Raw genomic sequence first — 18,333 nt, 5'->3', positions numbered from 1 at the left:
TTTCAAACCTCAAAAAACCCCACAATTTATTACTGAATCCATAATGTTAAAACAACCAATCCAGAAACACCAGTTTTTCACAAAGCTGAATGGGTCACAGCACTGATGTGCAAAGAAGTGTTGTATTGGTGGGTATATATGTAATTTTAAAAAATCTGTGGAAAGTACTTGTCCTTTCTCAAAAAAACCCCCTAACTCAGGGGTTCTCAAACTGGGGTATGGGACCCCTGAGGGGTTGTGAGGTTATTACATGGGGGTGTTGCGAGCTGTCAGCCTCCACCCCAAACCCCGCTTTGCCTCCAGCATTTATAATGGTGTTAAATATGTTAAAAAGTGTTTTTCATTTATAAGGGGGGGTCACACTCAGAAGCTTGGTATGTGAAAGGGGACACCAGTACAAAAGTTTGAGAACCACTGCCCTAACTCATTATTGTATTATAAACCTAAGAGATACAATGATGGGTACTATTATAACTTATGCATATGGAATGAGATTTATATAACTCAGGCATGTTACTCATGAATTAAATATATATTTAACATTGTATTGCAGGACTGTCTATTCATCAGAACAAACTACACCTGAGAGCTCAAAAACTGCTGTAGACAATAAAACCAGAACAAGGTATTACAAATAGACATAATCAGAATGATTGGTATGGAATGGGAAAGAGAAATATACTGTAATAGATTTATTAGACCTCAATATTTGATGGGTTATGTGGGTTCTGTGAATGAAGGGAAGCAGTATGGACCAAGTTTAGGACTAGAAGCCAGGAACTCCATGAATGTTAATCCTGGTTCTGTCAGTGATTTGCTGCATTATCTTGGAGAAGTCATTACACCTTTTGTGCTTCAATTTCCACAGCTATCAAATGGGAGTAGTGTGGTGGGAAGTAAAGACCTCACACAGGCAGCAGCAGACACTAAAGGGTTAATGAAGAGAGCAATCATAGAATCATAGAATATCAGGGTTGGAAGGGACCTCAGGAGGTCATCTAGTCCAACCTCCTGCTCAAAGCAGGACCAATTCCCAACTAAATCATCCCAGCCAGGGCTTTGTCATGTCTGACCTTAAAAACCTCTAAGGAAGGAGATTCCACCACCTCCCTAGGTAACCCATTCCAGTGCTTCACCACCCTCCTAGTGAAAAAGTTTTTCCTAATATCCAACCTAAACCTCCCCAACTGCAACTTGAGACCATTACTCCTTGTTCTGTGATCTGGTACTACTGAGAATAGTCTAGATCCATCCTCTTTGGAACCCCCTTTCAGGTAGTTGAAAGCAGCTATCAAATCTCCCCTCATTCTTCTCTTCTGCAGACTAAACAATCCCAGTTCCCTGAGCCTCTCCTCATAAGCCATGTGCTCCAGCCCCCTAATCATTTTTGTTGCCCTCCACTGGACTCTTTCCAATTTTTCCACATTCTTCTTGTAGTGTGGGGCCCAAAACTGGACACAGTACTCCAGATGAGGCCTCACCAATGTCGAATAGAGGGGAATGATCACGTCCCTTGATCTGCTGGCAATGCCTCTACTTATACAGCCCAAAATGCCGTTAGCCTTCTTGGCAACAAGGGCACACTGTTGACTCATATCCAGCTTCTCGTCCACTGTAACCCCTAGGTCCGTTTCAGCAGAACTGCTTCCTAGCCATTCGGTCCCTAGTCTGTAACAGTGCATGGGATTCTTCTGCACTTGTCCTTGTTGAACCTCATCAGGTTTCTTTTGGCCCAATCCTCTTATTTGTCTAGGTCCCTCTGTATCCTCTCCCTACCCTCCAGTGTATCTACCACTCCTCCCAGTTTAGTGTCATCTGCAAACTTGCTGAGAGTGCAGTCCACGCCATCCTCCAGATCATTGATGAAGATATTGAACAAAACCGGCCCCAGAACCGACCTTTGGGGCACTCCGCTTGATACCGGCTGCCAGCTAGACATGGAGCCGTTGATCACTACCCGTTGAGCCCGACGATCTAGCCAGCTTTCTATCCACCTTATAGTCCATTCATCTAGCCCATACTTCTTTAACTTGCTGGCAAGAATACTGCGGGAGACCGTATCAAAAGCTGATACGAACCTGTGGACGCTGCAGGTAAACAAACCGCCCTGGCCCGCCAGCAGATTTCCCTGATGAGCTGCATGCCAAAGTTTGCCGATCCCAGTTCTACAACATCAGATGGGGGAAAGCTACCTAGAGAGAGCAACTTTCAGGCAGAAGGATCCAGGAAAGGGTCCATAAGGAAAATGACTGCAAAGGCTGTATGTAATAAGCAGTCCAGGGCAGCAGCAGGGGACCTAAACAAACAGTCCTTCCCTGCCTAATGCTGGGACCCAGAGGAGAGGTGAGCTGGGGTCCTCCCACAGGCTCCTGGAGGGAAGGAGGAAGGGACTGCTGAAGCTCCAGATTCAGGCTGGCAGCCCTAATTTAAGACTACTGGACTTTATATTTGTTCCTGTTTTAACTTTCTTTGTTCCTCCCTGATGAAGAAGAGAAATAGGGATATTGGGTGTCAGGGCTGGTGGTTGGAGGCCCATCACAGGACCTTTAGGATCTTGAGGTGAGACCCCTTACTGCCCTCAAAGGGGAGAGACTCAAAATGAGCCAGCCACAGGGTGGAGCTGTTAAAAGAGGCTGAGCACTACAGGCCACATTTTGGAGCTGATACCAAAAAGGAAACTGGGGCACGGCTGCCTTTTTTTCAAAGATTTGGCCACAAGAGGGCATATTAAAGGGCAAGAGGCTGGATAATAGTAGTTTATACCTGCTTAACACAACTCACAGGCAGGGTTTAGTTAATGTCTGCACAGTGCTATGTGGGTAAAAGAGCCATATTAGTGCAGAGTATTGTTAGTGTTAGACGCAAAAATGTAAACACAATTTAATGTGACAAATATTAAAATGAGTTTTAAGAGTTAGTGTATGTGGTACTGTATTTTGAAATACATATAGATAATATTAATCGACTATAAAAGTTGTCAATGAAGAATGTGAAAATGTTGATTATTTAAAATCCAGGCAAATTGGGAGGCTTGTCAGAATGGAAATGGTACATTTTCCAGTGTATTCAGTAATAACCATGCACAAACATTGACTCTATGCCCTTGCCTGTAATATAATGCCCTGACTATGCAATTCAGCTATATGGTTAAAATTGTGAATTCATTACAAGAAAGATACTTTTAGAGATGCACTGAGAATTATAGTAGGTCACAATTTGCAATTTTTAATTTTGAATAGGAAAGGCTACAGATTTTAAGTCAGTTTAAATTAGCTCAGTTTAATTGATTTGATTAACAAAGTATAATTTTTGGAGATCTAGAGCCATAGCATATGTTACCTTGTATTCTCCAATAAATTCCACAGTATATTAGAACAGTTCAAAATCAAGGAAAACACCCTGAAGATGTCTGGCAGTGTAATTCTCTAGGAAGAAAGCAGTGCTTAAGTGAAACATTCCCATCCACAAATCTTGGAGATTTTACAGAATAAAATATACCAGTTCATTAACTAGGGATGTCACAGCCATTCCCCACTATAAAGGCTTCTTAAAGTCTTCCTTAATCCCCATTCTCATTCAGTTCATATCCATCCTCCCCTAGTGGTTCTCATTAACATATCAAGCTTTATATTCCAGTTGTTCCATTGGTGGAGAGCTGTAGGAATAGTATTTGACTGATCTACTATGTTACTATGGTAACCTTGCTCTGCAGTTATTTGTGTCACTATATAAACTATAAGTAGCCTGGAAAACAGAGGGCTAAATTTATCCCTTTATCCTTGATGTAACCAATCCTACAGTTTTATGAACCTACAAATTCTGCTAAATGTATGTATCCAATAGTGCTCAACAGAAACACCATTTTCTGTTAAAAATGCTACATTAATGCTATAGTTTTGGCAAAGAAATATTTACTCCACACCCAGGAAAATTAACAGTAAATCTATTTTCTAGTAATGTTGAAATTCACTAAAATAAAATGAAGGTAATATTTTAGTTTAAGTGTGAAATACTTTATTGTCATGTACTTTTACTCAGAACTGTAACATTTAAATGCATTTTTAAAGATACATATTTACTTGGATTTTGTTTTTTCTCTGGAGAGATGTTAAAGTATTAATGAATTAATCCCCATTTAAAATGACCGGAATATGATACTTAATGCATCTGCCCTGTCTTCTATAGGGTACAAGAGTACTGCATTCTATTCATTCTTATGTGATTGGGTTAAATATGGATTCTTATAAATATTTATGAGCACACAATAGCTATCAAATCCTCTTCATTTTGAAAGGGCTGTGTTAGCTAGCAAAAAAATATAACTGGAACAGACATGTATGCTATTGGATACTACAGATTATACTTCATGGTAAATCAATCCCTGATTTTCTTTGCCATCCTCATAGGTTCCAAGTTGTGATAAATCACCCCTTTTGAGGAGAACTGTAACTGGCTCCCTGTGGAAGCTGTCAGTGCTAGCAGAAGTGTTGTTTGGAGGGAGATTAGCTGAGATGGCTGTAAGGTGCGCTCTCTCTTTGGGGCAAAGAATGTAAACTCCACAGTGCAGTTTGCCATGCAAGAGTCTTTGGAGCAGAGGGACTGGAATCTGGAACTCCAAGGCTATAGAGTCATTCTCTCTCTCTGGTTCAGTGACTGTTTGAAGCAGTTGTTCAAAGTGAAACAGTGTCAACAGGAGAGACTGAGAGAGACACCCATCCTCCTCCTTCAGCATAGCTCAGTGGTTAGGGCACTCTCCTGAGAGGTGGGAGACTCCTATTCAAATAATTTCTCCCTGTCAGACAGAGAGGAGAATTGAACCTGGGTCTCCCACATCCCATATGAGTGCACTAACCACTACGCTAAAAGGTATACAGTCACTTGGAGCAGGAGGACAATTTTGAATGGATCCTGATCTAGTAAGTATGCACTGAGTGGCACTCCTCCACCTATCTCCCTCCAGTTTGAGGATTGCACTGGGGCTTTGGCATCCAGATCTCTGGAGTGGGGCAGCAGTGCCCAGGCCCAGAGGCCAAAGCTTCGGAAACTTTTGCAGCAAAAATGTAGGAATCTACAGGGTTAGGCAGCAACTGAGTGGGGCTTTTGTAGATCACAGTGGTGCCTAAAACTGGGACTTAAGTCCCTTTGTGGATCTGGGCCAAAGTGCCAAACATGACTTTTTGGTATAGTTGGGAATGAGGCCCTCACTGGGCTTCTGTGTATCTTGGACCCTCTATTTCTTGCAAAGGACACACAGAACCCTGGGGCTGCATTCACCTCCCTGGAACTACCAGGGGGTAGAAAGTGGGAGCGAGATGGGAGGATGAAGTATTCTTTAGTGGGTGGGTGTACTTTGGGTGCTGATTGACCTGGTGTGGGTGTGGGGACATCTTCTGAGAGGTGACTCATGTAAAACTTTACCCTATGCTCATTTATTCTCTATCTTAAAATATAATATATACACCTGCCCTGAGTATTACAATCCACAATTAACCTGTGTAGCTCTCTGCAATAAGACAGTTTTGAGGGCAGAAGCTTAGCAGGATTCACAAAATGATTAGATCACCATAAGATTAATAAGAACATGTTTAAAGGGATATAAGCATTTAGGCTTCAGTGTATAAGCCAACTACTAACTACCTGAAGTTAGAGGGAAATTTCCTCTATCAGCAGGTCACTTCATAAATTACAGGGTCCATTCGTCTGAAGCATCTGGTACAGGCCACTGTCCGAGACAGGATAGTGGACAGGCTGGACCACTGACCAGAATGGCAATTCCTATATTCCTGTATATAGCAGCCAAGCATCCACACTCTCCTTCTTCAAGTCCCCTCCATCCCTGCTCCTCAAGAATCTTACTATTTTTCATTGCCTAGCCTTTGACTGCTAGTCATATTCTGTCTCCCCCTGCTTATATCCCTAATGGAAAACAAATCTATACTATTAACCAACTTGGATATTTTTAAGTTAGAATAGTAACTGACAGGGAATATCAATTATATAGGGCACTCTCTATACTATATAAAGTCTATATGATTGACATTCCCTGTCAGTTCTACTCTAACTTATAAACATCCAAGTAGGTTAATTAACATAGGCTGTTGATAATTACAGTTGAGGATATAAGAATGTTCTGAATTGCTTTGTAAATGTCTAATCCATTCAGCTATACTTTATGGTTCTCCTACTGCAGCACTTCTACCTCAAACTATAATGTGGAAGATATATTTATTTATTAGGTTAGTAACATTTCCTTAACTCTCACATTCATTCAGCATGTGCTTGACATGACTAAAGTAAGTAATTTCAATTTAGATATATCCTTTTAAAATTATATATATTTTAACACTGAAAAAATTAAAACTGAAAACTAACCCTCCGAGTCATCTAATCTTTTATGTTGCATCTCTTCTCATGCCTTTATTTTCCCTCATTGTGTCTAAAACTTATTTATGTTTATGTATAATTTAGATAGTAGGCTCCTCAGGGCAGGGGCCTTACCATCTTATACCCATATGATGGTATGTAAATAATAAAGGAAATATGTATAGACATACTTTTTCCTTCAGATCTGTGTGATGGATCTTATTCATGCTGTATCAGTATCCTGTGCCTGTTGGTTGTGCGATGTTCCCCTTTCAGTGATGCGCCAAGCGGATTATTTTGCCCTTTGCCTTGAGCAATAACTTTATTACATTAGGTAATGGCAGCACCTATGACAAGTTACTCTTCTGTTAGTTGCAAATACTTCAAAACCTGCATAAAGCAGTATGTTCAACAGGCGATACAGTTTGTCTATTTAAAATCATCCTCAAGGTTCCCAATATAATTTTATTCAACCATCTATTAATGATCTCCTTCAGTAGGCAAGCAACTTATGTGTCTTAGGTTAGGTAAAGACTATACATAAAGTCCACCCATAGTGAAACCTATCTAAAAGCATCTATCAGTATTGGATACACTGGGCCAGATACAACCCTAATGCAACTCCACTGACTTAATCTGAATTACACCAGGGACGAATTGGTGCCAGTGTGTTTAAAAATAATGAATGAAGGGATTGCCACAAAGAGTTTAAATAGAATATAATGAATCAATAACAGAATAGCTTCAATTATTAATCAGTTCTAAAATTCACAAGCTGTTTTGGAGTATTTGAGAAGGTGCTCAGACACTATGGTCATGAGGGCCTTATAAAACTTGGATAGAGATCTTACTCAGCTGCCAAATTGCCTCTAGTCATTCTGGCTGCTGCTGCCTTGAACTTTAATGACTGTCAGACTGTAGGAGTACAGTAAACACTGCAGAGGTTATTAAGCCTGTCTTTTTTGCAGGCTGTGTAGTAAACGTGGGTTGAGTAAGAAGTTTCAGTGGTGTGTATGTGGACGAAGGTGGGTACTTTGAGAGCAAGTTTTCACAGAGTAGTCTTCCTAAGTAACTTTCGTCTTGGAGGGAGATGAGGGTGGGGGACAAGACCACAAGTTCCAGCTTTCCATTGCCTATTTTATGCAGGTGTTTTCATCATTTTTCATTATTCAAGCTGCCCTAACCACTGCTTTTCAAAAGAAAATGTAATGCCACGATTTCAGAAATTATGGGGTTTGATTCTAATATGAAATGTGTGATAAATGAAGGGTGGGGGGAGATAGCTCCCTTTTATGGACACCCAGCCAGCCAGTTAGCTATAAAATCCCTCTTAGTAGCTGTTCTCTACTGGCTTTACCTGGGTTAAAAGTCTTATTACTATGCATAGGTAAAAGGAAGTGAGCGGGCACCTGACCAAAAGAGCCAATGGGAAGGCTTTTAAAATTGAGAAAAATCTTCCCCTTTGTCTGTCTGTGATTGTTCTCCCGGTGAGAGGGGGACAGGGCAGCAGTTATGTTATAAAAAGTTTGAGCCAGATATGAAAAGCCATCAGTATCATACCTAGAAAATACTCATTTGAAACCCCAGATATGTAAGTAGATCAGGAAATGTCTAGGAAGATGCGATTAGGTTTATCTATTTTATTTCTTTATGGCTTGTGGATTCCTCTTTGCTAACCTCAGCTGCTTTTGTTTTGCTTGTAACCTTTAATCTGGACATCAGAAAGCTATTCTTGGTGCTTAATCCTCATATTTGCTCTTTTAAAATCTAGCAATAGCCTGAGTTTTCAGATGTATTTTCTTTCTTTCTTTCTTTCTTTCTTTCTTTCTTTCTTTCTTTCTTTCTTTCTTTCTTTCTTTCTTTCTTAAGAACAGGATTGGAGTTCTGTGTCTTAAGAGACTGAGTGAGAGATTCTGAACCTCATTTCTAGTATACATGGCACCCGATAGAGTTTTAAAGTTAGCAGTGCTGGTTTACATCTCTTCTGTTCAATGATATAAATGATTTGCCATTGCAGAGCTGATGTGAAGAGATCCAAATGCATTATTTCTTGTAGCGTTTACAAGATCATACTTATCCTCAAAGCAGAACTGAATGAATTGCTGTCCTTTCTTCAGTGATCTTTCCCAGTCCACATCCCCTCAAAGCATTCTAAATAACTTTGCCTCTGCATTTAGCTCTGAAATTCTCTGTGCTATGCAGCACATTGTGTTTTGGCACTGTATAAATGGGTTTTCACAGTTGGCTACAGACCTCTTCAATTTCGTCATCCTTGGCTTCTGTTGGCGCAAGGCTTAAATGAGGGCTCCTTTGAAAGAAACCTGGCATTGATTAGTCTGGATCGCAACAGGAACGAAAACGCACCCTAATTCAGAATAAACGCCATTCCTTTCTCGACTTACTTTTTCTTGCTCATTTACACACCACAAAGTCTGTTACAGGAGTGTTGAAGGGGTCCTGGACAGTCAATCAATGCTCAGAAAGGCCTGTTATGTCAGTCTTTGTACAATGCAAATCCTGAATTACTTACTATGTTTCAGGGTGCGGTTCCTTTTGATCCAGAATTTGGATGTTCCAGCTGGCAATTTGTAGTTGTTTTTGTAACCTGAAACTGCCCTTTTCAATGCTGATGTTATTAGGACAGAGATGTCTTTTGAGGCTTTAGCTCAACTTCATTATTGAAGTGTCAGTGTATTCAAGGGTTTTGTCAACCTTTTCTTGGTTGCATAGTGACTGACTTAAGACCTGAGGGGCTTGTCTCTTAATGACAGCAAGTCTTCTAAAAGTCTTCTAAAATTATTGTGGCTGTTGGCTTGCTGGACCAGAATAGTTTTCACCTTTGTATTAAAGGATGTGCTAACACAAGCAGAGCTTTACCACTGTGGAAGTGGTAAAAAAATGTAATGTAATATTTAAAGTCGCAGCCTATTTGCAGGTGTTGTGTAAAAGGGCTGTGCAGCAATGAGAATTCATGGTGGCATTCTGGGTAACTCAGTGAGAATTCCTTTGGGAACTATGCAGCTGCACACACCAGCTGGATGGGTTCTGCCAGACTTCTACAGGTGTTGTCTCCCATGAACTGATACAGAGGGGTTTGGGAGCTCTGGCCACAAACACTCCTGTTCTCTTTGGGAGTGTAACAGGGTAACTGACTTACTAAATGAAATTGGGCCCAGCTCTCCTGTTCCAGTCCAGGGCTGCCCTAGTATGGTGAACTGCTATTGGGAGTTATTAATGGGAGAGAGCCCAAAGGAAAGAAAGTTCAGAGTCCTGAGTGGGAATTAGAATGTCTAGAATCCTAGAGTAGAGACAGCTCAGAAGAAAAGCCGAGCTGGCTGGGAACTTCAGGGAGGGAATGCCTCAGCAGTTGCAATCAATCATCACTCAGCAAGTTACATCTTAATTTAAGCAGTGTTTACACTGAGGTTTTTCTCAGTCTCTCACTGTTAGGTGCCACGGGTGGAGCTACACTGGTGGTAGAAATGGTGAAAGCACTACAGTAAATACCTGCCAGACTTGTTCTGAGAGAGATTAGATCAGATGGTGGCATGAACACTGGCAAATGCTTTACAGTACATTGTTGCTACCGTAGGTGTAGCTAGCTTCATCAGGCAACTGTAGGAGGGGTTTTTAAGAAAAAGCTCATTGCAGACAGTCTGGGTCTTGCAAATGCTGATTCATCCAACTAGTTCTGCAGGTAATCCCATTGAAGTCATTATGTTATGTGTCTTTATAAATAATCATCAAATCTTAACTGTAGTTGTTCTTAACCTGAGGGGTATCTGAACCAGTGACCTAAAGGATCTATATCCTATTACTACTCCCTTCAGACAGCCAGTTGCCCTAACTGAAGGAATTTGCAAGATGCCAGTCTTGATTACTTACTTTAATCTTGCCAAACAGATGCAGCATGAAAGAGAGAGAGAGAATTAAGGAAGTGTTACCTGTGTAAATTTTAATATATTATCCAGGTTACATTTTATGGAAGAAGTCTTTGTTCCAGGAGAACCAAAAAGCATAGCCAAACAGATCAGTCACATCAGAAGTTAGATCACAACATATATAATTTATTAGGATTCTTCAACTTTGTTTTATAAATCGGAGTAATTGACAGGATAGGTACATATAGTATAGAACTCATATTTTATTACAGGAGAAGTATCTCTTTTTTTGTTCATGTCCCTTTAGACGGAAATGAAATTACACCCTCCTCCCCAAGCCAATCAACACTCTATTCCCCAGTGTATTGAGAATAGCTTATAAGGAAAAAAATGCAGTTGGCTGAGGAGGTAGTTATTTAAAATATAAATGGCGGAGTAAATTTAAGATTAATTTAAAACATTGGAAGTTGTCTGAGAGTTGCGGTAAGTTTATTTTATTTTATTGTCGTGATTTCCAGATGAAAATAATTAACTCACCCTGCCAGAGAAATGGCATTTCTGTGATCTTTTCTTAGCCTAGACTGCCATTCCCCCGCAATCATCCTCCTTCTCACCCTGATCTCACCTACCTTCTATGGGAATGGTCTGCTCTGAGTGTACTAAGGTGAAGATTTCTAAGGGAGCATTGGTGAAGAATAAAGGATAAATTATCCAAAGGAATTTATCTTTAGCTGAAATTTCTGGACTCTCTCTGGGAGTATAAGTTAGCTAAAACAAACAATGTTTACCTGGAAAGAATTTTAAAATGCATATTGAAATTTACCTAAACCAGGGTTGAAAATCTGAAGTGTTTTTAATGCAGTTTCCTTCTTTCGCATTAACAGAGAAATGCCAGCCACTAGGAAAAACACTCAAACATAGAAAAACTGTGACTTCAAGGAAAAAAACCCTCAGTTTATATGTGGCCAGCCCTTAGAATAGCAAGAACAAAGCCCACTTTGATTTCTACTTTTGTGCTATTCTTAAATACGGCATTATGATACCCAGACAATATAGTGTTTTGAGCTCTATGAGTACCTACATAGAAGTTTCTTGAATATGTATTAATTTAATATTTCAATCTATTTTGTTTATATTTTTAACTTCCCTACCAATTATACAATATTTGATAGGAAAACACTGGATTATTTGTAACATTTGACTCTAATATTAACACAGGAAGAGCTGTAGTAGTTTGGGTGTTATATTGAACTTCTTTGGAGCAGCTGCTTGTATATATTTATATAAAACATATAACTATATTAATAGCATTTAATTTTTCATAGGCAGGTATCTCCACCAAAACCTGGCATATCTGTTGCTGAAAGAAGAATTATAACAGAAAGAACTACAAGGTAGGGCCAACATACAGTTGTTTGTAAATTGTGATACAATTTTTATAAGGCAGGAGTCCCCCAAATTTTTTATATTGCAGACTTTGAATACAATTTTCAAAAACATCTAAGTGAGTTAGGCTCCTAATGGGATCACATCAACGCAAACTAGGCACCTTTTTAGTTTGTGCCAGCAGGGTCTACATGGGGCAGTTAGAGTGCAACATGTTAGAGTGCTCTGCAGTTCATACCCCCTGTAGAGCACACTGCAGCACTGTGTAGACAAGCTCTAAGTCTCTTTAAAAGTCAATGGGACTTAGGATCCTAAGTTACTTAGGCATTATTGAAAACTTTATCCTTCATCTTAATAGTGAAATTGTCTCTTGGAACATTCCTGATTGCTCAGACCAACTTGTCTCTTACTGATGATCAAATAACATTGGTGTGGCAACTAAAGTAATTACATGGAAAAGTAATAGTCAGAAACTATTTAATCTTGCTTTAGCTGGCTTTTTATGTTACTTAGCCTTTTGAAACAAGCAGGAGAGCTGGAATCATGTGACCAGCAAGCTCCCCCTGGAAAACAGTTTAAGAATCACTGCTATATGGAAAATAATAGTCATATATGTCCTATTCCCTCCCACGCCCACACACACACTATATTCTTGAATACTTAAAAAAAAAAAACCCATCCAATTCTCTGTCTTTAGGGATTATGTCACAAAGCAATGGTGGGGATAAACTGAGTGTTTTATGTAATCTCATGACTCCAGAAGCTGCACCTTTAAGAAAAACACTAAATATCAGGAGATGCAGATAGAATCATGAGTTGGCACCTGGTGGCACTAGCACTATTAGTTGCTTTCCTCCTACAGGCCCCCGTCTGTATTCTGTCTACCCATTCTGTTCCCCCATTCGCTCTTCCTCCCTTCAGCAGCTCCTGCTCCTCCTTTACTTCCTGTCCCCCTGCAGTCTTGTCTCCCTTGTCCTCCCCAGTACCCTGTCCCCTGTCTCCCCACCCTCCCATAGGTCCTGCCTTGTTTCCCAACTATCCCATGGTTCCTGTCACTTCATACATCCCCAGAAACCCCTCACCTTTCCTGCCTGTGGGGCACTTATGTCATGTCACCAATGCTACCTCTTCCCCTTTCTGTTGCTCTTCATCTCTGAGAAACTGCAGGGCCATTTGAAAGCAACCAAAGGGGAAGGCAGAGAGGCCATCTGCATGCTTCATTAGGCACCACAGCAGCCCTTGTGGTGGCAGCAGTCCAAGTCCTCCTGCTTTCTAGAGCCCAGGTGAATGTGTAACATTCATTCTGGGATGCAGGAATGCGTGAAGGTCTGCCTACATACATTAGTGTCACATGAAATCTGTGACACTTGACATGTCTTCAATTCCAGGGTCAGGGTTTAATTAAGACAAGATGTAACAGGTGCCTGACTCCCATTGACTTCAATAGGCTTTGGATAAGACCCTAAGTGAGTTAGAAACAACGAGGGCTATGTGTACACTAGAGACTTACAGCAGCATAGCTATCAGCATAATTTAACTGTCCCAAACTAGCAGTGGTAGCTATGTGGGCGGGAGAGCATCATCATGAGATTGGTTTAAAAATAATATATTTTTTATTCTTTTAATCCGCCTTCTCTTTTTTGAGCCTTAGGGTTTATGTTTTCAAGCATTTCTCTACAACCAGGGGCTAGAAACTTACTTTTCTTTTAATGAAAGCTGAGATTCTCACATAATCAAATGAATCCAGGATCTGAAGCTTTAAGAAAACCATTAAATATCATGAGATTTGTGATCACATAGTGAGAGTTGGCAACACTGTGTTAGTTGCCATAAATATATCAGAATTACAAACATAACAAATTTAAATGTATCAGTAATTGTAGAAGAATATGTAGATTACATATTTATTAATAGCTCGTACGTAATGTTAGACCATTGATATTGAATGCCCTCTGACTCCCTCATGGTAATTTTGTTTGATCCTTAAAGAAGACAAGATCTTGGTAATCTCAAAGTGAATCCCACAGCTGACAAAAGACAAGGGGAAATCTTGCAAAGCCCTTTGTCTTTATCTTTTGCTAAATGATGTTTGAAGATAGAACTGTTTAATGTGCAGCTGTTGGAATTTCAAGTAATGAGACACATGCAATACTATGCTCTAAGAGAATGAGATTGGGCTCTACAGGAAGTCAGAGTGGTACTGTAGTGGGAACAGCTTTATACTTCCAACCCATCTCTCATTTCCTTAACAAATCAATGATACAAGATATTAACCTAATTAAAGTCTCCAGGCAATGTTAGGATTGATTTTAGGTAGAGCTGGTTGAAAAAGTTTTTGACCAAAAATTTTACATTAGAAAATGCAGTTTTCTTAAATGGAAACATTTTTGCAGACACATGTTGAAATAGGAAATTATTATAATATATTACATTATTTTACATTGCTTCAACATTTTTGAAATGAAGTGATTCAATGTTACTGAAACTAAATATTTGAATAGCTCTGTAATCAGAATTTGTTTGGAATTTTCGTTCTGCAAGAAACATTAAAATTTCAGCTTTTCTTTCCTATTTGGAATGAAAATTCATTTTGACATGTGAGAATTTTCCATGGAACAGAAATTGTGTTTTCCAACCAGCTGTAATTTTACGGAGAGTAAATTTAAATTTTGAAATGACAGACAATGGAAGTGTTGTCTGCCAGCTAGAGAATAGAGGGTCTAGCATGAGTGGGTTTATCCAATCAACATGTCCCCCAGGTCATAGCTGGACTTGCTGTCCCACCAACACAGTGAGAATGAAATCAGAATCCTGGTGGTCCAGAGGGGTGACTGGTCTTCAGTACAAGCCAATGCTGATTAGCTTCTTCTAGTTTATGCTATTTTTTTTTTCTCAGTGGGGACTCATTCTGCTGATTTTATGATTCAGTAATCTCATGGTTTAAAGTTCATTGCTGGCTAAAAGGCATGCAATCTTTTAAAAGTTATTGAAGTAGGGGTGTTTTAATCATGATTATGAGTGCTAAGAAGGCATTTACCCTTTTGACTCATACGTTAGGTGTAGTTGGTTGTTTCTAAAACATAATCAGGTGTTGCTCGGGTCAAATGGAAACAGGGCTGGCTCCAGGCACCAGCTTAACAAGCAGGTGCTTGGGGTGGTCATGGGAGAGAAGTGGCACCTGCGGCAATTCGGGGGCGGCAGGTCCCTCACTCCCTCTAGGAGCGAAGGACCTGCCGCTGAACTGCCGCCGTCGATCGTGGCTTTTTTTTTTCCAATTGCTGCCGCCAATCGCGATTTTTTTTTGCTTGGGGCAGCAGAAATGCTGGAGCCGGCCCTGAATGGAAATACCTGAAAGGGTATGTATTTACTGGTAATATATCATTGAATTAGCAATGTAGGCTTTCAACTTTGCTATCAATTGGACTCTATCTTTCTTGAAAAATTGTCAATAACCTCTTTACTTTAAGCAAGTCCTTAATTTTAGCTAATGGACAGTTGTATGTACTGACTGTGACCTGCTCTGGTTTTGTTTTATCTTTTATAGGAGCCAAGATCTTGATAATCTCAAAAAAAATCCCACAACTCACACAAATAACAAGGGGTAAGTCTTGGAAGCATCTTGGTTTCTATTTTTCTGATGCAGTTGGTAGTGTATAACTATTGGAGTTTGAAAAAAGACTAATATTAAAATCCATAAAGTCCTTAAAGTGCTAAAAAGTAGCACCAGCTGTTCAGAAGTACAGGATAGCATTAGAATGAAAATAATAGCAATGATGAAATAACACTTATGTACTATTAACTAATCAGTTAACACCCAGGTGCTGGAACTAGGGGTGCTGGGGGTGCTGCTGTACCCACTGGCTTGAAATGGTTTCCATTATATCCAGGGTCTACAGTTTGGTTCAATGGCTTCAGCACCCCCACTATGCAAATTGTTCCAGCACCCCATCCCAGGAGGCTTTTTTGTGTGTCTGTGTGTATGTGAATCCTTGGCACTATCCATGCATGTTTATAGCTGCCTCAGAGTTCATCAGTGTCCAATAGAACTATAGAACTATAGAATTTTAGATATATATTTTGTAAGGGATTAAACAAAATTTGGAAGAACTCATAATAGCTGTGTTTGCTAGAGACAGAGCAGAGTTAAGTAGTTAATAAATTGCCCCACATTCTAAAGGGACTTACTTGTGTGTTGGACCTCAATGTCAATAGAGTGAGATTCAGACCAAGGTTCTTGTTGTTCATAAACCGTTCTATGGAATGAGTTAACAGGAAGCTGCCACACTACTTTGCTAGTAGGAGCTATGCACTGATCTCCACACTTAGGACCCAAATTCTGCCTACATTTACAAGGATGATGCTATGTTACAGTGATGCCCTAAGTTTATAGCTATGATGTAACCCCATTATTTTACCCCCCCTCCCCCAGTCTGGGCATAGTTATAACTCCCTGAGCATCAGTGCTTCTATACCCAGTCCAAATTTTAATTTAAAGGGAAATGTAGCTTTCACATTTGGGCCAGAGCCTGAGAGACACTGAGGCCTGAATCTACAAGGGTACTTAAGTGTTTAAATTCCAGTTTTAAGCTCCACTGTGATCCACAAAACTCCTTCTGAACCCTGTAGATTCCTAAACTCACTCAGTGCCTAAATTTTCAGGGTAGAAGTTTTCTGCCTCTGGGCATGCACACTGCCACTTCCGTCTAGGTACCCAGATACCATCTCCTACCTAAGCCTCAGAGCGATCCACGAACTGGGGAAAGATAAGCATCCTCTGCCTAACTTGTGTGCAGGGCCCAATCTGGTAGGTGTGCTCAGAGGCTGCTTACTGGATCAAGTCCCATTCAAAATCTAGAAGGGGATGGAGGTCATGGTGCCCACCTTATAATGCTTAGCTTAGTGTTAGAGCACTCACCTGAGATGTGGAAGGCCCCAGTTTAATTCGCCCTCCACTCCACTCCCCAGCAGAGGGAGACACAGGATTTGAATAAGGATCTCCCACCTCTCAGGAGAGTGCTCTAATCACTGAGAGGTGGGATATTCTGATGTGGGGTTACCTCAGTCTCTCCAGTTGAAGCAGTTCCTCTGTGGGTAAAAAGTCATTGGAGCAGGAGTCCTAGACACTTGGTCTCCTGTCTCCCAGATGGGTGCCCTAACAACTACTGGACATTCTGTCTCTGGCCCAGTGACTCTAATTATTTGTTCACAGTGGATATCCACAACATTACAATGCCCAAGTCCCTTTGTGGATCTGGGCCTGCATGTCACTGACAATTGGAAGTTGAGGTGCTCAGTGGCTCTTAGGAAGCATCCATCATTTTACAGGATTAGGCTACTATGAGTAGATTCAGTTAACTATGTTCCCCTTTGCAGGCTGAACTGTCCGAGAGACCTCCACATCAAAGTGAAATCCAAACTAGCATCTTCTTGGTCCACAAAGAACAACTTTAACAAACAAGCTAAAAAAGAAGTTTGTAGTCAGAGCTAACTGGCTAGTTGGAGCGAAATTAACTTTATGGTTTTACTCCCTACCTGCAGCCAGGACTGGCTCCAGGGCTTTTGCCGCCCCAAGCGGCAGAAAAAAAAAAAAAAAGCTGCAATCGCAATTGTGATCAGTGGCAGCTCCACCGCGCCACTTTCTTCTTTGGTGGGAATTCGGCGACAGGTGATTCCCTCTGAGAGGGACCCGCCACCAAATTGCCGCGGAACAGCCCGATGTGCCGCCCCTTCCCCTTGGCCGCCCCAAGTACCTGCTTGCTGGGCTGATGCCTAGAGCCGGCCCTGCCTACAGCCCTAGAAAGGATCTATCCTTTTGTTTTACTGGTTACAGCTGGTTACATATTGTTCCATTTTTCATGTCAGTGGAGAAAGAGAAAGTTATTTAAAGTCAAAAGAAAAGTCCTATATTAAAATTCAGCTACTTGTTTAAGCTTACTTGTAAAAGAGAAAGTGTTTCTCTATATTTAAACTGTAATTGTATTGTATTTGTAATACAGTAATATATTAGGGTTTAATTCTTCATATTAATTTAAGGAAGGTGGTATTAAAATACTTCACAACATAAGATGAACAGCACAGCTTTAAATCTACCATAATTTATTGGTATAATAATTTAATAGTATAAGTGGAAAGAATCAATGTTTTTAATTCTATTTTTTTAGTTTTTAAATGCTTACATTTTTAGTCCAAGAATGGAAATTTAAAAAAAGCCTCAGTCATCAAATATGACAGCAGATAACTTCTGTCATTCCAAAAAACACACTAACTGGACAAATGTATATTTATTCAAAAGTTCCTTAACTGAATGCAAGCTTCTTTAGTTTTAATGTTTACAATATTTCTTATCTTTGTGAACTAATGCTAGAAACAGAAATCTATGCCCTAGAAGACTGTGAATTAGTGTCAGAATTCTTCAGAAACTTAATTTCTCCTTTCACTGGCACATATAATGTAGAGTAGGGATCTAAATCATTTGATAGTTTTTATATATTTAGGTCCACAAAAGGGAATACTTCTGCGGGAAGCATTAGAATTGTACAACTTTCCTCTTGCAAATGGAAAATTAAGCATATTTTTGTGACTATCAATAACAATTTGGCATAACTATTTGTGAACTATTAACAAACTTATTCAGTATTCATTCTTTTCCTGGGAAATGGGCATGTTTTTCTTCATTTTTTAAAAAGAAATCCTATTTATATCC

At 40.0% G+C, this 18,333-nt stretch overlaps 1 protein-coding gene across 4 annotated transcripts in view; it reads left to right on the top strand.

Moving 5' to 3' along the window:
* SCEL (sciellin) overlaps positions 1 to 18,333 on the top strand; it is an 81,155-nt gene that overhangs the window by 48,563 nt on the left and 14,259 nt on the right. For all 4 annotated transcript variants that reach the window (XM_034758292.1, XM_034758290.1, XM_034758289.1 and 1 more), the window contains exons 11-13: positions 554 to 625; positions 11,570 to 11,638; positions 15,175 to 15,231. In XM_034758292.1, the coding sequence (XP_034614183.1) occupies positions 554 to 625; positions 11,570 to 11,638; positions 15,175 to 15,231 (198 nt within the window). The remainder of the gene's footprint in view (positions 1 to 553; positions 626 to 11,569; positions 11,639 to 15,174; positions 15,232 to 18,333) is intronic.

This window comes from Trachemys scripta, chromosome 1, assembly GCF_013100865.1.
Source record: "Trachemys scripta elegans isolate TJP31775 chromosome 1, CAS_Tse_1.0, whole genome shotgun sequence".
In the NCBI taxonomy this organism is placed as follows: domain Eukaryota; kingdom Metazoa; phylum Chordata; order Testudines; family Emydidae; genus Trachemys; species Trachemys scripta.
Note: the sequence above shows the minus strand (reverse complement) of the source record. Positions and strands in the feature narration are given on the sequence as shown.